Here is a 22,680-nt window from a genome sequence, read left to right as displayed (position 1 = left end):
ATATATATCTTGGGAAAAATATTTCTTCTTATGGGGAACAGATCATTTTTCAGGATATTGTTAGCTATATTTCCAGGATATTGTTAGAAATACTAACATTTTGCTGTTAGTATCTCAAAACTTATTCCTCCTTGGGAGTGGAGGGGACAGGTTCTTTTTATCTTTGGAGTAATAATTGCGGTGCAGTTTTTACTGTGTGTCAGTTTTTTTCCTCACATACCAAATTGATGCTAAGTTACTTGCTGGTGTCACGTTTTAGTTTTACACTACAGGACCTAGTGCCCTCACGTGTGTCACCAATGAGACAGTTTGATGCAGGTAGGATCATAGAAGCATTTCTGTCCACTCATGAGCTCTTCATATTGCAACAGTGGCACCATCTCCACCCTATGATATCACTTGTCTTGAAAGTTTTCGTGACTCAATGGTTCTTGGATGGAAGCAACCAGATAAGACTGGAGGAGCTGAAATTACGGGCTATTATGTGAACTATCGAGAAGTAATTGACGGGGTACCAGGAAGATGGAGAGAAGCCAACATCAAAGCTGTCAGTGATGAGGCATATAAGGTAAGTGTGTGGCCTTCAGTAGTGCTGGGTGTCATATGTCTGTTGACACACCACATGCACACAATGCACACACATGCACATACATGCACATGCCCAGCACCTTGTCAATGATTCCTGTCATTTCTCCAGTGTCCTTTGCCTGCAGTGACATGACTTTTGTGACAAATATACAAAGATGAATAGAAATATTTTGGCTTACCAGGCGGTATGTGTATTTTCTGATTTATACGTATAAACATAATTTCTTCAAATATTTAGTATGGAGTATATACTTTTAATGAAAACTTATGTTTTTTACAAAAATTAACTCACAAAGTATCTGTAACAATATGCTACTAGTTTAAGAGTCCCGGAATCCAAATGACTGGATTTTTGACCTTCAATGTCCAAATCACGAAGAAAAAAGGGACATGGACCCGATGGCCAGACTCAGCTTGCCCTCTGTGAATTGGCCCCTGTCATAGTGCTCTGATAGCCACCGAGGGGCACTTCACGTGTCCACCCACGAGTTTCCCTGCTACATGTGGGCCTTCACTGCTCGGCCCACCTCAGAGCACCTGACGGGTCTCACTATTACCATAGCTACTGGCTCCCCTCTTTACAGCATCATCAGCTAGACCCAAGTCACCACCCCTCCCTCACAGAACCCCAAGCTGTGAGAGCAAGAGCAGGGTGAGGCCCAGGGAATGGTGCTTTCCCCAACTGAATGTCACATTCTTTTAACTTAACATCTAATATTTATGAAATATCACACGCATACTGAGAATACATAAAACAAAATGTTATTTTATTTATTTATTTATTTTTGCGGTACGCGGGCCTCTCACTGTTGTGGCCTCTCCCGTTGTGGAGCACAGGCTCCGGACATGCAGGCCCAGCGGCCACGGCTCACGGGCCCAGCCGCTCTGCGGCATGTGGGATCTTCCCGGACCGGGGCACGAACCCGTGTCCCCTGCATCGGCAGGCGGACTCTCAACCACTGCGCCACCAGGGAAGACCCAAAATTTTATTTTTAAGATTCTTCCATGTTGGTACAAGTAGCTCTTACTTTATTGCTGTGTATTCCATTATATGACCATCTCACAGTACACCTTCCCATTCAGTTATTGATTGACATGGGGCATTGTAAGCCATATCAAACAATTTAGCTATGAACATTTTTGTACATGCCTGCTGGCACATATGTGCACTAGTTTCTCTAGGTTATTACCCACAAATAAAATTGCTAGGCCAGAGAGTCTTGTTTATTTCCAACTTCACCACATAATTCTCTGCTGTTTTTCTGAAGAGTATGAGAATTCCCAATGCTGCACATCCTTCCAGCACTTGGTGTGTTCACACTTTTCCTGTTTCGACAATCTGGGTGTCAAATGAGTCTGAACATCTTTTCCTGTGTTTATGGTCCATTTTGAAATCTTTCATAGCATGCCTAACAAGGTTTTTGCCCATTTTTCTAATGGGTTTTCTTATTGCCTTGTGAAGTTCTTTAAATATTTTGAGCATAAATCCTTGTTGGCTATGTAAGTTGCCTATATCGTCTCATTGGCTAGACTTTTCCTCTCCTTATGGTGAACTACACCTATTTTCTTGTCAAATTTATTGTAGTCAGATTTACCAACATTTGCTTTGCCATTAGCGACTTCTGTGCCTTTTTTTTTTTTTAAGAAATGCCTTCTAGTTCAGGAATCCTGAAAGCCATGGCCCCAGCTGGGACCATGCTATGTAGATTATATTCTAAAGGCTTTACAGTTTGCCACTTACATTTAAGTTATTAATTCACCTATAAATGTTGTGTATGATGTGAAATAAGGGTCAAAATTTTTTTCCCTTTTATGGATACCCAGCTTCATGATAAAATCAGGTGTAGACTGGATCATGGATACAGATTTGTCTTGCCTTAAATCATACAGTAGGTAAACTTTGTACTCAGCTGGTTCCATCAGTACCTCCACTTATTAAGCATTTTTAATGCTCAAAGGATTATTTATCGTTCATGGATTTTTTTTTGAATTTTCTTTTACTTATTTTTTCATACAGCAGGTTCTTATTAGTTAACCATTTTATACATACTAGTGTATACATGTCAATCCCAGTCTCCCAGTTCTTCCCACCCCCACCCCCACCCCCACCCCCACTGCTTCCTCCCTTGGTGTCCATACGTTTGTTCTCTACATCTGTGTCTCAATTTCTGCCCTGCAAACCGCTTCGTCTGTACCATTTTTCTAGGTTCCACATATATGCGTTAATATGCGATATTTGTTTTTCTGTTTCTGACTTACTTCACTCTGTATGACAGTCTCTAGATTCAGCCACATCTCTACAAATGACCCAATTTCATTCCTTTTTATGGCTGAGCAATAGTCCATTGTGTATATGTACCACATCTTCCTTATCCATTCGTCTGTCGATGGACATTTAGGTTGCTTCCATGACCTGACTATTGTAAATAGTGCTGCAATGAACATTGGGGTGCATGTGTCTTTTTGAATTATGGTTTTCTCTGCGTATATGCCCAGTAGTGGGATTGCTGGATCATATGGTAGTTCTATTTTTAGTTTTTTAAGGAACCTCCATACTGTTCTCCATAGGGGCTGTATCAATTTACATTCCCACCAACAGTGCAAGAGGGTTCCCTTTTCTCCACACCCTCTCCAGCATTTGTTGTTTGTAGATTTTCTGATGATGCCCATTCTAACTGGTGTGAAGTGATACCTCATGGTAGTTTTGATTTACATTTCTCTAATAATTAGTGATGTTGAGCAGCTTGTCATGTGCTTCTTGGCCATCTGTATGTCTTCTTTGGAGAAATGTCTATTTAGGTCTTCTGCCCATTTTTGGATTGGGTTGTTTGTTTTTTTAATATTGAGCTGCATGAGCTGTTTATAGATTTTGGAGATTAACCCTTTGTCCGTTGATTCGTTTGCAAATATTTTCTCCCATTCTGAGGGTTGTCTTTTTGTCTTGTTTGTAGTTTCCTTTGCTTTGCAAAAGCTTTTAAGTTTCATTAGGTCCCATTTGTTTATTTTTGTTTTTATTTCCATTACTATAGGAGGTGGATCAAAAAAAGATCTTACTGTGATTTATGTCAAAGAGTGTTCTTCCTATGTTTTCCTCTAAGAGTTTGATGGTGTCCAGTCTTACATTTAGGTCTTTAATCCATTTTGAGTTTATTTTTGTATATGGTGTTAGGGAGTGTTCTAATTTCATTCTTTTACATGTAGCGGTCCAGTTTTCCCAGCACCACTTATTGAAGAGACTGTCTCTTCTCCATTGTATATCCTTACCTCCTTTGTCATAGATTAGTTGACCATAGGTGCATGGGTTTATCTCTGGGCCTTTTTTTTTTTTTTTTCCGGTACACGGGCCTCTCAGTGTTGTGGCCTTTCCCGTTGCGGAGCACAGGCTCAGCAGCCATGGCTCATGGGCCCAGCCGCTCCGCGGTATGTGGGATCTTCCCAGATCAGGACACGAACCCATGTGCCCTGCATCGGCAGGCGGACTTTCAACCACTACGCCACCAGGGAAGCCCTATCTCTGGGCTTCTTATCCTGTTCCATTGATCTATGTTTCTGTTTTTGTGCCAGTACCATATTGTCTTGATTACTGTAGCTTTGTAGTATAGTCTGAAGTCAGGGAGTCTGATTCCTCCAGCTCTGTTTTTTTCCCTCAAGACTGCTTTAGCTATTAGGGGTCTTTTGTGTTTCCATACAAATTTTAAGATTTTTTTGTTCTAGTTCTGTAAAAAATGCCATTGGTAATTTGATAGGGATTGCATTGAATCTGTGGATTGCTTTGGGTAGTATAGTCATTTTCACAATATTGATTCTTCCAATCCAAGAACATGGTGTATCTCTCCATCTGTTGGTATCATCTTTAATTTCTTTCAACAGTGTCTTACAGTTTTCTGCATACAGGTCTTTTGTCTCCTTAGGTAGGTTTATTCCTAGGGATTTTATTCTTTTTGTTGCAGTGGTAAATGGGAGTGTATCCTTAATTTCTCTTTCAGATTTTTCATCATTAGGGTATAGGAATGCAAGAGATTCCTGTGCATTAATTTTGTATCCTGCAACTTGACCAAATTCATTGATTAGCTCTAGTAGTTTTCTGATGGCATCTTTAGGATTCTCTATGTATAGTATCATGTCATCTGCAAACAGTGACAGTTTTATTTCTTTTCCAATTTGTATTCCTTTTATTTCTTTTTCTTCTCTGATTGCCATGGCTAGGACTTCCAAAACTGTGTTGAATAATAGTGGCGAGAGTGGACATCCTTGTCTTTTTCCTGATCTTAGAGGAAATGTTTTCAGTTTTGCACCACTGAGAATGATGTTTGCTGTGGGTTTGTCATATATGGCCTTTATTATGTTGAGGTAGGTTCCCTCTATGCCCACTTCCTGGAGAGTTTTTATCATAAATGGATGTTGAATTTTGTCAAAACGTTTTTCTGCATCTATTGAGATGATCATATGGTTTTTATTCTTAAGTTTGTTAATATGGTGTATCACATTGATTGATTTGCGTATGTTGAAGAATCCTTGCATTCCTGGGATAAATCCCACTTGATCATGGTGTATGATCCTTTTAATGTGTTGTTGGATTCTGTTTGCTAGTATTTTGTTGAGGGTTTTTGCATCTATATTCATCAGTGAATTTTCTGTAATTTTCTTTTTTTGTAGTATCTTTGTCTGGTTTTGATATCAGGGTGATGGTGGCCTCATAGAATGAGTTTGGGAGTGTTCCCTCCTCTGCAATTTTTTGGAAGAGTTTGAGAAGAACGGGTGTTAGCTCTTCTCTAAATGTTTAATAGAATTCACCTGAGAAGCCATCTGATCCTGGACTTTTGTTTGTTGGAAGATTTTTAATCACAGTTTCAATTTCATTACTTGTGATCGGTCTGTTCATATTTTCTATTTCTTCCTGGTTCAGTCTTGGAATGTTATACCTTTCTAAGAATTTGTCCATTTCTTCCAGGTTGTCTATTTTATTGGCATAGAGTTGCTTGTAGTAGTCTCTTAGGATGCTTTGTATTTCAGCGGTGTCTATTGTAACTTCTCCTTTTTCATTTCTAATTTTATTGGTTTGAGTCCTCTCCCTCTTTTCTTGATGCATCTGGCTAGTGGTTTATCAATTTTGTTTATCTTCTCAAAGAACCAGCTTTTAGTTTTATTGATCTTTGCTATTGTTTTCTTTGTTTCTATTTCATTTATTTCTGCTCTGATCTTTATGATTTCTTTCCTTCTGCTAACTTTGGGTTTTGTTTGTTCTTCTTTCTCTAGCTCCTTTAGGTGTAAGGTTAGATTGTTTATTTGAGATTTTTCTTGTTTCTTGAGGTAGGCTTGTATAGCTATAAACTTCCCTCTTAGAACTGCTTTTGCTGCATCCCATAGGTTTTGGATCATCGTGTTTTCATTATCATTTGTCTCTAGGTATTTTTTGATTTCTTCAGTGATCTCTTGATTATTTAGTAACGTACTGTTTAGCCTCCATGTGTCTGTGTTTTTTATGTTTTTTTTCCCCTGTAATTGAATTCTAATCTCATAGCGCTGTGGTTAAAAAAGATGCTTGATATGATTTCAATTTTCTTAAATTTACTGAGGCTTGATTTGTGACCCAATGTGATCCATCCTGGAGAACGTTCTGTGCACACTTGAGAAGAAAGTATAATCTGCTGTTGTTGGATGGAATGTCCTATAAATAACAACTAAATCTATCTGGTCTATTGTGTCATTTAAAGCTCGTGTTTCCTGATTAATTTTCATTTTGGATGATCTGTCCATTGGTGTAAGTGAGGTGTTAAAGTCCCCCACTATTATTGTGTTAGTGTCAATTTCCTCTTTTTTTTTTTTGCGGTACGCAGGCCTCTCACTGATGTGGCCTCTCCCGTTGCGGAGAACAGGCTCCGGATGCGCAGGCTCAGAGACCACAGCTCGTGGGCCCAGCCGCTCTGTGGCATGTGGGATCTTTCTGGACTGGGGCATGAACCCACGTCCCCTGCATTGGCAGGCAAATTCTTAACCACTGCGCCACCAGGGAAGCCCAATTTCCTCTTTTGTAGCTGTTAGCAGTTGCCTTGTGTATTGAGGTGCTCCTATGTTGGGTGCATATATATTTATAATTGTTATATCTTCTTCTTGAATTGATCCCTTGATCATTATGTAGTGTCCTTCCTTGTCTCTTGTAACATTCTTTATTTTAAAGTCCATTTTACCTGATATGAGCATTGCTACTCCAGCTTTCTTTTGATTTCCATTTTCATGGAATATCATTTTCCATCCCCTCACTTTCAGTCTGAATGTGTCCCTAGGTCTGAAGTGGGTCTCTTGTAGACAGCATATGTATAGGTCTTCTTTTTGTTTCCATTCAGCAAGCCTGTGTCTTTTGGTTGAAGCATTTAATCCATTCACATTTAAGGTAATTATCGATATGTATGTTCCTATGACCATTTTATTAATTGTTTTGGGTTTGTTTTTGCAGTTCCTTTTCTTCTCTTGTGTTTCCCACTTAGAGAAGTTCCTTTAGCATTTGTTGTAGAGCTGGTTTGGTGGTGTTGAAATCTCTTAGCTTTTTCTTGTCTGTAAAGCTTTTTATTTCTCCATCGAATCTGAATGAGATCCTTGCCAGGTAGAGTAATCTTGGTTGTAGGTTCGTCCCTTTCATCACTTTAAGTATATCATGTTACTCCTTTCTGACTTGTAGAGTTTCTGCTGAGAAATCATCTGTTAACCTTATGGGAGTTCCCTTGTATGTTATTTGTTGTTTTTCCCTTGCTGCTTTCAATAATTTTTCTTTGTCTTTAATTTTTGCCAGTTTGATTACTATGTGTCTTGGCGTGTTTCTCCTTGGGTTTATCCTCTATGGGACTGTCTGCACTTCCTGGACTTGGTTGACTATTTCCTTTCCCATGTTAGGGAAGTTTTTGACTATAATCTCTTCAAATATTTTCTTGGGTCCTTTCTCTCTCTCTCTTCTCTTCTGGGACCCCTATAATGCAAATGTTGTTGTGTTTAATGTTGTCCCAGAGGTCTCTTAGGCTGTCATCATTTCTTTTCATTCTTTTTTCTTTATTCTGTTCCGCAGCAGTGAATTCCACCATTCTGTGTTCCAGGTCACTTATCCGTTCTTCTGCCTCAGTTATTCTGCTATTGATTCCTTCTAGTGTAGTTTTCATTTCAGTTATTGTGTTGTTCATCTCTGTTTGTTTGTTCTTTAATTCTTCTAGGTCTTAAACATTGCTTGCATCTTCTTGAACTTTGCTTCCATTCTTTTTACAAGGTCCTGGATCATCTTCACTATCATTCTGAATTCTTTTTCTGGAAGGTTGCCTATCTCCATTTCATTTAGTTGTTTTTCTGCGGTTTTATCTTGTTCCTTCATCTGGTACATAGACCTCTGCCTTTTTCATCTTGTTTATCTTTCTGTGAATGTGGTTTTTGTTCCACAGGCTGCAGGATTGTAGTTCTTCTTGCTTCTGCTGTCTGCCCTCTGGTGGATAAGGCTATCTAAGAGGCTTGTGCAAGTTTCCTGATGGCCAGGACTGGTGGTGGGTAGAGCTGGCTGTTGCTTTGGTCTACTTGTCTGCTGATGGGTGGGGCTGGGTTCCCTCCCTGTTGGTTGTTTGGCCTGAGGCTACCCAACACTGGAGCCTACCCAGGCTCTTTGCTGGGGCTGATGGCGGACTCTGGGAGGGCTTACACCAAGGAGTACATCCCAGAACTTCTGCTGCCAGTGTCCTTGTCCTCATGGTGACACATAGCCACACTCCGCCTATGCAGGAGACCCTCCAACACTAGCAGGTAGGTCTGGTTCCGTCTCCTAAGGGGTCACTGCTCCTTCCCCTGGGTCCTGATGAGCACACTACTTTGTGTTTGCCCTCCAAGAGTGGAGTCTCTGTTTCCGCAAGTCCTGTTGATGTCCTGCAATCAAATCCCGCATGCCTTCAAAGTCTGATTCTCTAGGAATTCCTCCTCCCATTGCCAGACCCCCAGATTGGGAAGCCTGACGTGGGGCTCAGAACCTTCACTCCAGTGGGTGGACTTCTGTGGTATAAGTGTTCTCCAGTTTGTGAGTCACCCACCCAGCAATTATGGGATTTGATTTTATTGTGATTGCGCCCCTCCTACCATCTCGCTGTGGCTTCTCCTTTGTCTTTGGATGTGGGGTATCTTTTCGGTGAGTTCCAGTGTCTTCCTGTCGATGATTGTTCAGCAGTTAGTTGTAATACTGGTGTTCTTGCAAGAGGGAGTGAGAGCATGTCCTTCTACTCATTGTCTCCTCTTTTAAAGCCTAGTTCATGGATTTTTTTCACATTAATACATCCCATCATTTCTATTTTGCAAATGTTTTCACATTTATTATTTTACTACATATATTTACCCCCACAACAACCCAGTTCATACTGAGGGATATAGAAAATATGAGATCACTCAGTAAAGAGCAGAAATATTATAAGAATTTGAGTATTTTGATTCCAAGATTAGGATTCATTTAATTTTCATCTGTACATGCATTCGTTTTCTGTTGCTGTGTAACAAACTACCACAAACTGTCCCTGTTTGTGGTATCACAGTTTCCTTGAGTCAGGAGTCTAGGCATGGCTTAGCTGGGTCTTCTGCTCAGGGTCTCACAAGGCTGCAACCTAGGTTTCAGCTGGACTGCATTCTCATCTGGAACTCAAGTTCCTCTTCTAAGCTCACTGTTGGCAAAATTCAGTTCCTTGCAGCTGTAGGTCTGAGACCCTCAGCTCCTAGAGGCTGTCCTTCTCCAAATGTGAGTGGCTAAGCAGTTTGAAAAACAGTATTTGCTTCTTCAAGGCCATCAGGACAGTGTTTCTCTTTAGGCAGGGCCCAAACCCCATTTTAAGAGTTTCTATCTGATTAAGTCGGTCCTTTGGAAAAACTCACTTTCCCTCCTGTGTGTTTCTCCTTTGCTCTTACACTACTTCACACTCACAACACTTCTCAGACACCAGCTGGGTGTCCTACAATTTAACTCAATTCTGACACTGTCTCCCTGAAGATAGACTCAGGTCCCACATGTAAAGGGTTCAGTCCCTCAAGAATAACCCTGCCCCCACTTCAGATGCCAGTTGAAAGTCCAGGATGTCACCTGTGCTTCTGACCAACAGACTATAAATCAATTTCCCACAACCTCCTCCTTGAGTTTGATTAATTCACTAGAGTGGCTCACAGAACTCAGAGAAACATTTTACTTACCAGATTATCAGTTTATTATAAAAGGTATAAATCAGAAACAGCCAGATAGAAGAGATTGATAGGTCAAGATATGGGGAATGGGCATGGAGCTTCCATCCTCTCTCCAGACCACCACTATCCCAGCACCTCCATGTGTTCACCAACCTGGAAGCTGTCTGAACCCTGCTCTTTTGGGGTTTTATGGAGGCTTCATTACATGGACTCACTTGACTAAATCATTGGCCATTGGTGATTGAACTCAATCTCCAGCCCATCTTCCCTCCCCGGAGTTCCAGAGGTCTGGGATGAGGCTGAAAGTTCCCACCCTCTAATCACATGATTGGTTCCCTTGGCAACCAGTCCCCATCCTTAGGTGCTTTCCAAAAGTCACCTCATTAACACAACAAAAGATACTTTATAACTGTCATCACTTAGGAAATTCCAAGTGTTTTAGGAGCTCTGTGCCAGGAATGGGGACAAAAACCAAATATATATATCTTATTATAAATCACAACATCATAGGTGCGCCCAGGATAATCTATCTCCCTTTTGATTAACTCAAAATCAACTGATTAGGGATCTTAATTACATCTGAAATATCCCTCCTCCTTTGCCATATGATATAATACAATCACAGGACTCATATTCCAATACCCCTGCCATGTTCTGTTGGCTAGAAGCAAGTCTCAGGTTTCACCCCAATGCAAGGGGAGATTACAAAAGGATGTGATTCATTGGGGGGGGTCACCCTAGAGTATGTCCAACACAGGAGGTAAATAAATAAAATGTTGAACCACTAGAAAAACAAACCTGAAATGTTCACTATCCATGATATTGTCCATGTTGCAGATTAGCAACTTGAAGGAAAACATGGTGTATCAGTTCCAAGTGGCAGCCATGAACATCGCTGGCTTGGGAGCACCCTCGGCAGTAAGCGCAAGCTTCAAATGTGAAGAGTGGACCATTGCTGTTCCAGGTAAACCAGGAAGACCATGTCTCAGCACTGAGGCTCAGAGTTTCTTCCAATGGAACCTACAACCTGGAACTAAATTTAAGTGGTACATATATACAGCTTCTAAGGGAGACAAATTCTCTCAGCCCCTTGTGTTTACGTTAAATATTTCTACAGTACTATGAAACAATAGGTACCAATATAAAACTGAGTATAAATTTCTTATATTCCAAATAAATCCTAGAGTCCCCATAGCTCAGCCTCTGCATGGAGTAGGATGGACGGAAGCACACAGTTTGAATGCCACTTGATTATTTAAAAGGAATTCTAATCTTTGCTTGTCTTCTTCAAGGCCATTAAAGGGCATCCAATTCACATCCCCCAGCAAAATTTCTTAAAAATGTCTTCTGGCACTCCCAAGTTGTGCATTCTCCCACTGCTCTGGAGCATTTCATTTATCAGCCTCCCTCCCCCATCTCCTCAGCCCCAGCCTCTGTGGCCTCCTTCCTGTGGGCTCCTCCTCCCTTGCTCCCAGCTCTTCACTGTACATACAGGGGACCTAACATGCCTGCCTAGGGCTTCAGTCCTGGCCTCCTGCCTCTTATATCTCTCCACTTAGCTCTTGAGTCCTTTCTGTCTATGTCAACTTTTTCCCAACTCTGCATCACAATAAAGATCCTGGAACCGGACTGGAAATGCTCTCCTTTGGAGGTTATCATAGAGGGTGGTTGACGGGGCAGGGATGAAAGTGGGGAGAAGCCAGAAACAGTTACCTATGCTTTTAACTTTTACACAGTCACAACAGTGAACAAATGTAAAAACTGAATACTAACAAATTTACTAAGTCATTAAGAGTCAGACTAGCAACGTAGTCAGTGCATGGGTTTTTTTTTGTTTGCTTTTTGTTTTTTAATTTTTGACCTCACCACATGGCATGGGGGGCCTTAATTCCCCGACCAGGGATTGAACCTGCGCCTCCTGCATTGGACGGCAGAGTCTTAACCACTGGACTGCCAGGGAAGTCCCTAGTGGATGGTTTTATTGTGCTTCCAATGGCACTAACTTCAAACACCAAAATACTTTAGTGCCACAGAATGACTAAATTCTCCCACTTGGGTTGGATATTCAGCTTGTTATAACAACTGCTACAGCACTGGCTCCAACCATGTTAGAACACCAGGCCACACTGGGCACACTGGGTGGATCCAGCCATGCCCCCAGTGCCACCCGCTTTCTCTATTTGAAACCTTAGTGCATTTGGAGGACCATCTTTTTTGCCTTCACTTAGTGAGCGTCCATCTGCATCACATCTCTATCAGGTGTGAATAAAAAGATTACAAGAGAAACTCAAGAGAAGTTCAAGAGTTCACTCACCTTCAGTTAATACAAGAGGCAAACACACTGGCTTTCCTTTCGCCTTCTTGAAGCCGGCGATATTTCTTAAGTTCTTTCTGCCACCTACACAAAAGTGGGTCTGTTTTTAAATTCTTGCAGTTCCTGAATAAAGTTAAAATGTGAATGACGACAGACCAAGAAATTCTGAGCAGACCTGTGGAAAATGGTTTGATAGAGATATAGTTAGCAAAAGAGGTTGCAGGGTGAGTGCTCCCAACTCAGAGAAGTGAACGGGGCAGTCCTCCACCCCCACGGCCTCTCTTTTCCCAGATTCACCCTTGACTCACTGAGAAGTGTTGGGCAAGCCATGAGTCAAGAAAGCTTTATGATAGGTGAGAGCATTTAGGACATTTTGTCGGATGAAGAAACAGACTCAGGTTAAATGATACCCAGGAGGTCACACAGGCAATAAGTGGCAGTTAGGGTTGGAAACTAGGTCTGCTCATTCCAAGACACAAGGGGGTAGGAAGCAGCAGCACAGTGGTCCTTCTCTGGAAGAAAGGGCTGGTGCTACCTGTTGGGATACCTCTCTGGCTTCTAAGGATGACACAGGACAATGGTCATAAAAACCCTTTGCAAAACAGAGCACTGCACACCAGTGTAAGGTACTGGTGTTATTTAAACCTATTTCCACAGAAGGCATCATCAGGAGACAAGGATGACTCATTGCCAGTGACCATTAAGCTGAGGAAAAGGGCCCAAAAAACACAGTGATCAATTGCAAAATGCCAAAGCATAGCATGATGGAGTCTGCGCTTGTAGTTGGCTCTCAGGCCACTGTGAGTCAGTTCAGGTGCTTTTGATTGGTTGGTTAGAAACCAATTGTTATTTAAAAAGAAAAATGAGGAAAGAGAAAAGAAAATAAAGGGACTTCCCTAGTGGTGCAGTGGTTAAGAATCCACCTGCCAATGCAGGAGACACGGGTTCAAGCCCTGGTCCGGGAGAGTGCCATATGCTGCAGAGCAACTAAGCCTGTGTGCCACAACTACTGAGCCTGCACTCTAGAGCCTGCGAGCCACAACTACTGCAGCCCGCGTGCCTAGAGCCTGTGCTCCATAACAAAGAGAAGCCACCGCAATGAGAAGCCTGAACACCGCAACAAAGAGTAGCCGCCGCAACTAGAGAAAGCCCGCGCACAGCAACGAGGACCCAACGCAGCTAATAAATAAATAAAGTGCAAATCTGACTCTACCCTTTAAAAAAAAAAAGAAAGAAAATAAATAACTATATCACCTTCATAGCAGCTGGTAGTCATGCAAAGATGCAGGCCATCAGTGAGTAGATGGGACTCGCCCAAGAGTGCAAAGAGCACACACAGGAAGTATTTGGCTTCCTTCCTGAACAGGTTGATCAAGTTCCTTGGTGTCTCTGAGCTTTCTGTTAATTGTTTTAGGGATGGGTGAGATAAAAGAATGTAAAATACCTGATAGGGTTTAGCATAGATTCAGGGCCCATGGGATTGATTGTATTTGTTTTGGTGAAAGTTCTTTGTAACCACAATTGTAGTTTGTTTTTACCCCTATATGGGATATATGCTTTACGAGAAAGATATCCCTCCAGTGAGGGAGGGATATATATTTTGCAATATATATATTTTTCTATATTTATAAGCCATCAAAGAGAGTTGCTTTCTTCGTCATAATTGAGATTGTGGGGTATTTTCAGATTGTCATCCAAAAATAATCTGAAATTGAATCTACAACCAAATTAAACTGTTATGATAAAAGGTGAGGAACACAGGCCTGAGGACAGCCTGAGGGCAAGGCTTCATCCAGCTGCTGGAGGGCACCTTGAACTGGCCTTAACCACTTACTGCCCGTAAAGGGTCTTAATAGGCTGATACAGAGCTGTTGAGGAAACTTGATATGAAATGAGCACGGAATACCTGTTTCCATGGGAGTAGTAGATTTTACAAAAGAAGAACACCAGCATTAGCTTCAGCTTTAAGACCTTAAATGTGGTTCTAGGTTTACACACGTTGGAGTTTTCTTATCTCCATTATGATTGTTACGCATCAGTCTCTCTTTCCCTCTCAGGACCACCGCACAGTCTCAAGTACAGTGAAGTCAGAAAAACCTCCCTGGTTCTGCAGTGGAAGCCTCCAATCCACTCAGGACGGACTCCGGTCACTGGCTACTTTACGGACATGAAGGAGGCCAGTGCCAAAGAGGACCAGTGGCGAGGACTCAATGAGGCGGCTCTGAAAAACACATACCTGAGGGTAAGAGGATGCTCACAGTTTGAGAAAATCTTTTTTTTTTTAAAGAAAAAATTGGTTCTTCTAACGAAGTTAACTTTAAAGTCAGTGAGATAAAGCAGAGCATCTCATCATTGGTCTGTGTCATGTGTTGGGATCCTGGTAGGATTCCATTTGGCAGTCGGTGAGGTTTTGGGGATGTTTCTGATACTTAAAACAATTTGCTTGTAATTTGACCCAAGTCCCTTTGCCTGGCTTTAGGAAAGATCCCTCCTCCCTCTTCTGTCCCTCCTCGCCTCCACTTACCCACCTCACATTTTTGTTACTCACAGTCTTAAGATGTTACCATCTCCAAAAGGTGACTTTCTCATTCCTACCTCGAATTTTTTTGCTGGTGGTTTTTGATTTGAGGGTGTTATTTTCATAGAGTTCATGCCTGTAAGCCTTTAACTGCTGATCCTTTTGAGTCGTGGTCGGCCTTACCTCCCCTGCCCCCTCACCCCTGTGCTCACGTGAGCTCTCAGGGACCAGAGGAATGAGTTGCCTCAACTCTTGACCTTGTTCTCACCCTTCTCCATGTCACTGCCTTCCAGGTTCCTCTAGAGTGTTCCAACTGAACCAGTTTCTAACTCTATCTGCCAGAGACTGTTCTGCTCTAGCCACTGACTCTCTCACTAGTACCAAATAGAAATCTCAAAAGAATGTTTCCCCCTATTGTCAGCAGTGGCATCTGGAGACCCTGATGCCACAAGGCCTCAGAAACTGTGGGGAATATGACTCCAGTTCTTGTTACATACAATGAAGTGTGACTGTATGACCACAGTCAAACAGGAAGCTTCACAGTGCATTCAGTGTGCAGTCTTATCTGTTGGCAGAATATGCCACCACCCAGGGCGTGGGCCTTGGAGGATTTTCAGAGTATACCTGGTTTAAGAGATTTCTCTTGTCAACCTGCCACTAAAGTCCATACCATTTGGCAGCCACTCTCTGGGGTTAGGGCAGCCACTCTCTGGGGTCCCTATAAAAAGATGTAAATGTACCCTCCAGGAGAGATGACCCTTAAACCATTATATCCAACATGCCATTAACTCAGCTTCCCATGTGCCAGTAAGCTCTCCAGCCCCTTACAATACCATGAGGAGATAAGGAAGGTCACATTTCGTGGGGAAGAGAAAAGGTCAAGGAAGGTCTGGAGCCTAGGGTGCTGTTTGGCTGTCCAGAGAAGTCAGGAGGCCTCTAGATACAAAGACATCCCCAAGGGCTAGTGTAAAACAAAGGTCGGACACATCCTAGATGATGGTGGTGTGTGCTTATGGCCAGCATGACTTCCAAATCCTCCATCTGCCATAGCACAGGATCCCAGGAGCCCGACTCACGGGAAACCAAGTGAGAGTGAGAAGACAAGCAAAGGGGACCAAGAGCCCAGGAAAAATGAGTAGGAAGAGAAAATAATGGAGTTTAAACACATCAAAGAATGGTTAATGTCACTCATTTTTTTAAAAAAGAAGAAGAAAGGGAAATTTAGGGGAAAGAGAGAGACTGAGGTTGAGTGCCCCTCACAAACCAGGAGACGAACTTTCTGTAAGGAAATGACCTTAGAGTTTGGCCACAATTTTTAAAGCAAAAATAGAATTACTGATTTTTCTGATTATAAAACAGATGCATGCTTATGATGACAAATTCAAGCAGTAAAGGCATAAAGAAGAAAAGTAGAGATGTCCTATAGTCCCCATACCCATTTTGATGTGGAGTCACTTTTCCAGATGTTTCATATTCAGAAAAGTTTCAGCCCTGAAATGGAGGAAAAGTGTGCATGTTAAAAAGTTTAATCTGTCAAATTTAAGTGAGGAAAGGACATATAGCTCCAGGAACAGGAGATTTTAGCACCGTGGCACTGCAACATAATGGCCTAACCGGTTTCTGCCAGAAGCACCCCCATTCACATTAGCACTGAGTGTCTAGGGGTTCCTAGAGAGTGAAAGATGCGTTACTATCCACCAAAAGGTTTAACCAACAGAGCTCATGCTTCCTTCTTGATTGGTAATTACAATCTGCTGAGACAATGTGGTGAGAGGGACTGAATAATTGGAAGGGGTGGGGGATATAGATTATGCATCTCTAGTGCTTTAAGCCAGCAGTCATTGCCCCTGCGGTGAAGGAAGAGTGGAGGGGTGTGCCTGTCACCTCAGTGACTAGACACTAGGAAGTGGATTCGCTTCCTGTGCCGTGTTGGCAGAAATCTGACTCACAGCCACATATTACCTAAGTGGCAGGTGCAGATGTGGCAGGTACCTGGCAACTGGTCTGTTTTTATCACGACAAGGAAATGTTTCTGTTCCTTTCTGTAGATCCACAGTTGCCTGGCATTATTTCTAAGTGTAGAATTTAAATACATCAAACTCTTATGCATTTAGCCTGTGCCTAAATTCATTTACGGATTAAAATTCATTTCAAAAATCCATTAGCTCCAGTGAAAGCTATCACTATATAGGTAGTGACATTCTGTTACCATAAACACAATACAATTAAATAATTAGATTAAAAACCCAACAATTTAATACATAGCTCATCTAAATACATGGTCACAAACACTTCGCTTAGTTGAATAAGTATATTCTAGCTTTGTTTGATTTAAATCCCATTTTGGCTGTTAATCTCCATCACAACACTATGGGAAAAAATTGTGCCCTTTGTGTGTAATAAACTCCTTCTTAAAATACATATAGCTTTTAAAAGTCACATGTTCTAAAAAGGAAAAGATAATTTTTGTAAAATATTGACAGTATTTGTAATACTAATGAGACTGTGCTGAACCCAAAGAAAGTCACAAAAAATTATGAAGTGGGACTGTTGTATAAAAACATATTATATATGTTTTTTACTTCTCTTATGCTCTTGTAACCCTAGCTTGGTGGCACACATATAATATAGGTCCTCAGAAAACATCTTGACGATTGAAAATGTGAGGATTTGGAATTTGAATATATTTGACTATTCACAAATTACTAAAATTCACAATCATGTTAATTGCTTGTCTGTTTATTTATTTATTAAGATTTTATCGTTTTAAAAAATTTATTTATGTATTTATTTTTGGTTGCGTTGGGTCTTCATTGGTGCGCGTGGGCTTTCTCTAGTTGCAGCGAGCGGGGGCTACTCTTCATTGCAGTGCGCAGGCTTCTCATTGTGGTGGCTTCTCTTGTTGCAGAGCATGGGCTCTAGGCGCATGGGCTTCAGTAGTTGTGGCATGCAGGCTCAGTAGTTGTGGCTTGTGGGCTCCAGAGTGCAGGCTCAGTAGTTGTGGAGCACGGGCTCAGTTGCTCCATGGCATGTGGGATCCTCCCGGACCAGGGCTCAAACTCGCGTCCCCTGCATTGGCAGGCGGATTCCCAACCACTGTACCACCGGGGAAGTCCCTGCTTGTCTGTTTAGTGAGAAATAGCTGTATTATATTTATAGGGACAATTTTTGTTTGTTTTTGTTTTAGTGCTTTAACATGCTTTTAAATGGAAAGTGATCCATGATCTGTGATCTGTGCTTGTAATTCCCCTCTCTTGTCAGAAATTTTATCTGAAATTATTCATGGAATGTCTCAAAAGGATCAGGAAAAAAAGGGCAGCATATAAGCTCTCCTGAGCACTTTGTAATTTGTCTTTTGACCAAAGAATAAGGTGGCTGAGTCCTTTAAAGCATACCTGAATTAATCTTCTGTTTCTGACGCTGGTGGCCATTAAATTATCTAAAAAAGAAACAGCATCTGAGTTTCAAGGGATCTTGGAAATCTCTACTTACACATGGTCCAGAGAGAAGAAAGTCTTAGCTGAAGCCACACACAGTCTTTGACAGAATGAAGTTCAGAACCCAAGTCCTGTGCCCTTTGTGCTGTATAATTGAATTGCCACCACAGAGGACGGGCCCTTCTGTTCAAATGACACAAAGCACCCATCACTTCTATACCTGCTTCTTCCAGGTGCAAGGCCTCAAAGAGGGCGTCAGCTATGTGTTCCGAGTCCGAGCCGTAAACCAGGCAGGTGTCGGGAAGCCGTCTGACCTTGCTGGGCCTGTTGTGGCAGAAACCCGTCCAGGTAGGCTTTTACTTTTTCGTTAATCTCATCTGTGTAAGATACCAAAGAAACATTCAACCTTACTTCTATGCTTTTCCTCATTTTCAAAATCATCACTGTATGCTAGCCGAATGATTGGTAAGAATGAGCGTAGGACATGACAATCATTTACCCCATCACAGGACCTTAGGGCAGGGGCGAGCCACGTTTGTAGTGGTCCAGGGCTACTCTGGTTCATGCTTAAAAACAGGGAAGTTCTTGATCAAATTATGCTTCCTGGACCAACTGTTTAAAGCATACATTCCTGGGACGTTATTCCTATTATACTATGGCCATTAATTCCCACAAGAATATTTTCCCATCACAGAGGAAGCTGGAACAGCCCAGGTAGCAAGCATGATCCTTAAACAAAAGTAGGATTTATATAATTGTAGCTACTAAATTAAACCAGAGGACAGAAAACTTTTTCCGTGAAGGGCCAGATAGTAAATATTTTCAACTCTATGGTTATATGGTCCCTGTAACAATCCCCAGCTCTGCTGTGGCACAAAAGCAACCACAGACAATACATAAATTAGTGAGCATGGCTGTGTGCCAATAAAACTTTATTGTGCTTGATATATGCATTTGTAATATGATACATTACATGCATTATGAAATTTGAATTATAACTAGTTTTCAGGTCTTGAAATATTAATCTTCTTTTTATTTATTTTTAATTAATTTATTTATTTTTGCGGTACACGGGCCTCTCACTGCTGTGGCCTCTCCCGCTGCGGAGCACAGGCTCTGGACGCACAGGCTCAGCGGCCACGGCTCACGGGCCCAGCCGCTCCACGGCACGTGGGATCTTCCCGGACCGGGGCACGAACCCATGTCCCCTGCATCGGCAGGCGGACTCTCAACCACTGCGCCACCAGGGAAGCCCTCTTCTTTTTATTTTTAAAAGCTGTTTAAAAACGTAAAAACCATTCTTAGCTTGCAGGCCGTATGAAAAGAGGCAATGGGCCAGATTTAGCCCACAAGCCATAGTTTGCTGACCCCTGGATTAAACTAACAGCGGTCCTAGTTGAATGATCTGTAGAGTTGAGGCAGCCTCACTTCCCAGTTTCAAGATGCCATGATTGGACTAGGAAAGACAGTCTTTCCCTTTGTTATGTGAACAAAGTTTATAGTGTTCACTGTGCAAGTAGTTTCAGATCATTATATAATACTTATTTTGTCATTTAATCTCCTTTTCAAAGTTATAAATTTCAGCTCATTAAAGTTACATGAAAGAAATCACTGGAAATGAAAGAGGATAAAAAAAAGTATTAACCAGTTATTTTAAGTTTATATTCATTCTAGTCCAAGCACTCTCACTTTAATCCATTCCTATTTTCAGACTGAAATAAAGAGCAGATATATAATGTAATATTTGTTTTTAGGATGAGAAAAGAATGTAAACATAGAAAACTCTGCTCTCACTTCATGCTGCTTGAAAAGAATATCTAATGTATCCTTTGAGGAAGTACCTGCCCCTTTCATCCTATTACTTCATAAACTGCTTTCATCTACTCCTGTAACTACCCTCTAGCACCGGGTACGACAGAAGTGACCTTCTTGTACCAAAGTGTGGTAGGTGTGTCTGGATAGAGTGCCATACCTCATATAAGTACTCTTTGCAAAACTTCATGAGAAAATAGAAAAATGCTAGGAGCCCAAATGCCAGGTAAAAGGTGACACATGAAGACATGAGGACACACATTCCTATAGAAATCAGACCCTTCAGGTGCCAACTGTGCAGATATATAGGGTGCCAATAGACATGCAGAAGAGCCCAACTGTGAGCCTGCCCTTGTAAGAACATTTAGATTATTACACAAATAAACTATCTAGTCATTGATAGGTTAAAAGCACCCTTTAAGCAGTGGAACCCAAATCTGATTGACTAAAGAAAGCTTAAATTGATTTCCTGTTTTCTCATCAATAACCCTTGGAATGGCAGGTGGCCAGTCAGGATGTTAGTGGAAACTTTACCATCAGAAAGGAGTCTGCTGGTGAGCTCCTGGGGGAGAGTTTTGTTTCACTCGTTTGGAACAAGGCGCCCAAAGTCATTCTGTGGCCATTCCATTCCCAGAATATAACTACTAACAGCAGCTGCAGACTGAACAGCAGCAGACTAACCCGCTCAGGAACCACTGGCTCAAGCCTGGGAAAAAATCCTGGGAGGCACAGAGTCAAGATGCTTGACTTGAAGCATCGCCACGAAGGAACCCAAACCCAGGACACTGAGGCTGGTTCCATATGCAACAGACATATTCATTCCTGCACTATGTGTTTCCTGAACACCTGCTTCATGCCAGGTGCTGTGTGGGCACCACAAGTAGAGTAATGTGACATTGTCACCGCCCACTGGGCTTATGAGCTAGTGGAAAAACAGTTTACAGCACGGCATGATGAGAGCTTAGAGGTTCACAAAATATTTCCCATAGATGAATAGGCTATAAACAGGTGTTAAGGCTTCAAAAATCCCTGTAAAAACTTGTATGTAGCCTAAGGTTGTCTGTATTTATTAACTTTATTAAATACCAATATATTACTTTTAACCATGTATTTATTTTATGCTAAAATGTTTGGGGCCGGGGTTGGGGGTGGGATGGGATCTGTTATCAGTTTCAAGGTTTGGAACGTGAAACTTGGATTGCTATTTCAGAAGAACAACTCCTTTTGGAACACATTACTAAAATTTCAGATAGAGAATAAAGCTTATCATGTAACAGCAAACCTCAAATACACCTAACAAGATACCTCAAGTGCAATTTGAATTCCAGTTAAAAGTTAACCTAATCCACTGGGGTTGGTAGGGTGAATGGTCTCCCTTTGAAGTTGACGAAAATGCCAGCGGATATAGCTCAGCCACTACTGCAAAATCTGATGGTGCTGGTAATGAGGATCAAAATGGACTAAGTGTGCTGTGCCTTACCAAGAAATCTAGTAGCTAAACAAGCCTGTAAAAAGAATAAGCTGGAAAATACTTAGAGTAGGTTTGTTGGTACCTGAGAGGCACTTCTAGTCTTGATATTTGATATTTTTCAAACAGTATCTATGTTGATTGTATCAGGTCTGGGCTGTAGGTGGAGACAAAGTGAACCAGATCAGACGGGAGGCAAGAGAGAGACCTGCCAAGGTGTGGCAGGTGATCTGGAGGGCAACGAATAACTGGCAGAACAGGCTGCAGGTGTTCTTACCAGAGACCCAGTGGCAGGCAGGAGAACTGAGGTGAGGGGCAGGAGAACCCAGACCCAGGCAGTGTCCCGGGCAGGAACTGAGTTATTGGAAGTTAGGACTTCTCACCAAGAGCAAGGCAGGTGAGAAGAACGGAGCTCCAGAAGGAATAATGAGCTGGGATTGAGTTGACAACCTACTAACCAATCCCAGTTTCTGAAAATTGATAGGTTATAGAACCTGGTAGGGCTGAGAAGGCTCAGTGGCCTTGAGGTGGAGCTTTGAAGGCTTCTGAAGCAGGAAGCCAGGCTGACTATTAAAGATTAGCTCAACTGGCTAATTTAGAAAACTTCACTTATATTTGCTCACTATCTGCTCTCTTTCACCCATTAGCAAAGTAGTTTTCAACCTTGACAGTACATTGCATTAGAGTCATGCCAGGAACTTTTTGAAAATTCTGACTCCATTCTAGACTACTCCAGACCAATTAAATCAGAGTCTCCAGGACTGAGCCTGGGCATAGGTTCATTTTTGTTTGTTTGTTTAACTCCTTGGGTAATTCAATTATGAAATTCAAGGTTTGTGAACTGTGCATTAGATTGTGGGCTCCTTCAAAATAGGAACTTTGTCTTCTCTCTATATGTCGATAGCCTAGTACCTGGTTTATAGATGAAAAAAATAATGAATGGCTACCATGTTTTGGCGAGAGAGTGTGACTCTGTTTTGCAGCCACAGCGTGGAAACCTAACCCTAGTGTCTCATAATGAACGCCCTGGTTATGAAGGGTGAGTTGGGAGAGGTCCAGTGGAGGCCCTGATGTAGCACCAGGACCGCTGGTGGGTCAGCCAGCGGTCCTGTCTTCCACATAGGGGACCTCAGCGTTACATGCAGCCAATTACATTTGTTCATTTCTGTCTGCTTCTGTTCTGTCCCACTCTCCAGTTTTTTTAAACACCACACACACACACACACACACACACACACACACACACACACACTCGCGCACACCATGGAGAAGGACAAAGAATAAAGCTTATAAAAGTGTCCTATTAATGCAGATATAAAAGACTAAATTATATGAGAAAATTCTCACATAAGATTATGAA

The 22,680-nt window shown here is 41.8% G+C and overlaps 1 protein-coding gene across 2 annotated transcripts in view; it reads left to right on the top strand.

The window, feature by feature from the left end:
- Positions 1–22,680, top strand: part of MYOM1 (myomesin 1) — a 164,415-nt gene that overhangs the window by 107,941 nt on the left and 33,794 nt on the right. For both annotated transcript variants that reach the window (XM_032654458.1, XM_032654459.1), the window contains 4 exons: positions 372–568; positions 10,609–10,735; positions 14,143–14,327; positions 18,274–18,388. In XM_032654458.1, the coding sequence (XP_032510349.1) occupies positions 372–568; positions 10,609–10,735; positions 14,143–14,327; positions 18,274–18,388 (624 nt within the window). The remainder of the gene's footprint in view (positions 1–371; positions 569–10,608; positions 10,736–14,142; positions 14,328–18,273; positions 18,389–22,680) is intronic.

This window comes from Phocoena sinus, chromosome 14, assembly GCF_008692025.1.
Source record: "Phocoena sinus isolate mPhoSin1 chromosome 14, mPhoSin1.pri, whole genome shotgun sequence".
Taxonomy (NCBI): domain Eukaryota; kingdom Metazoa; phylum Chordata; class Mammalia; order Artiodactyla; family Phocoenidae; genus Phocoena; species Phocoena sinus.
The sequence above is the reverse complement of the archived record's forward strand: the minus strand, read 5'-3'. Positions and strand labels throughout refer to the sequence as shown.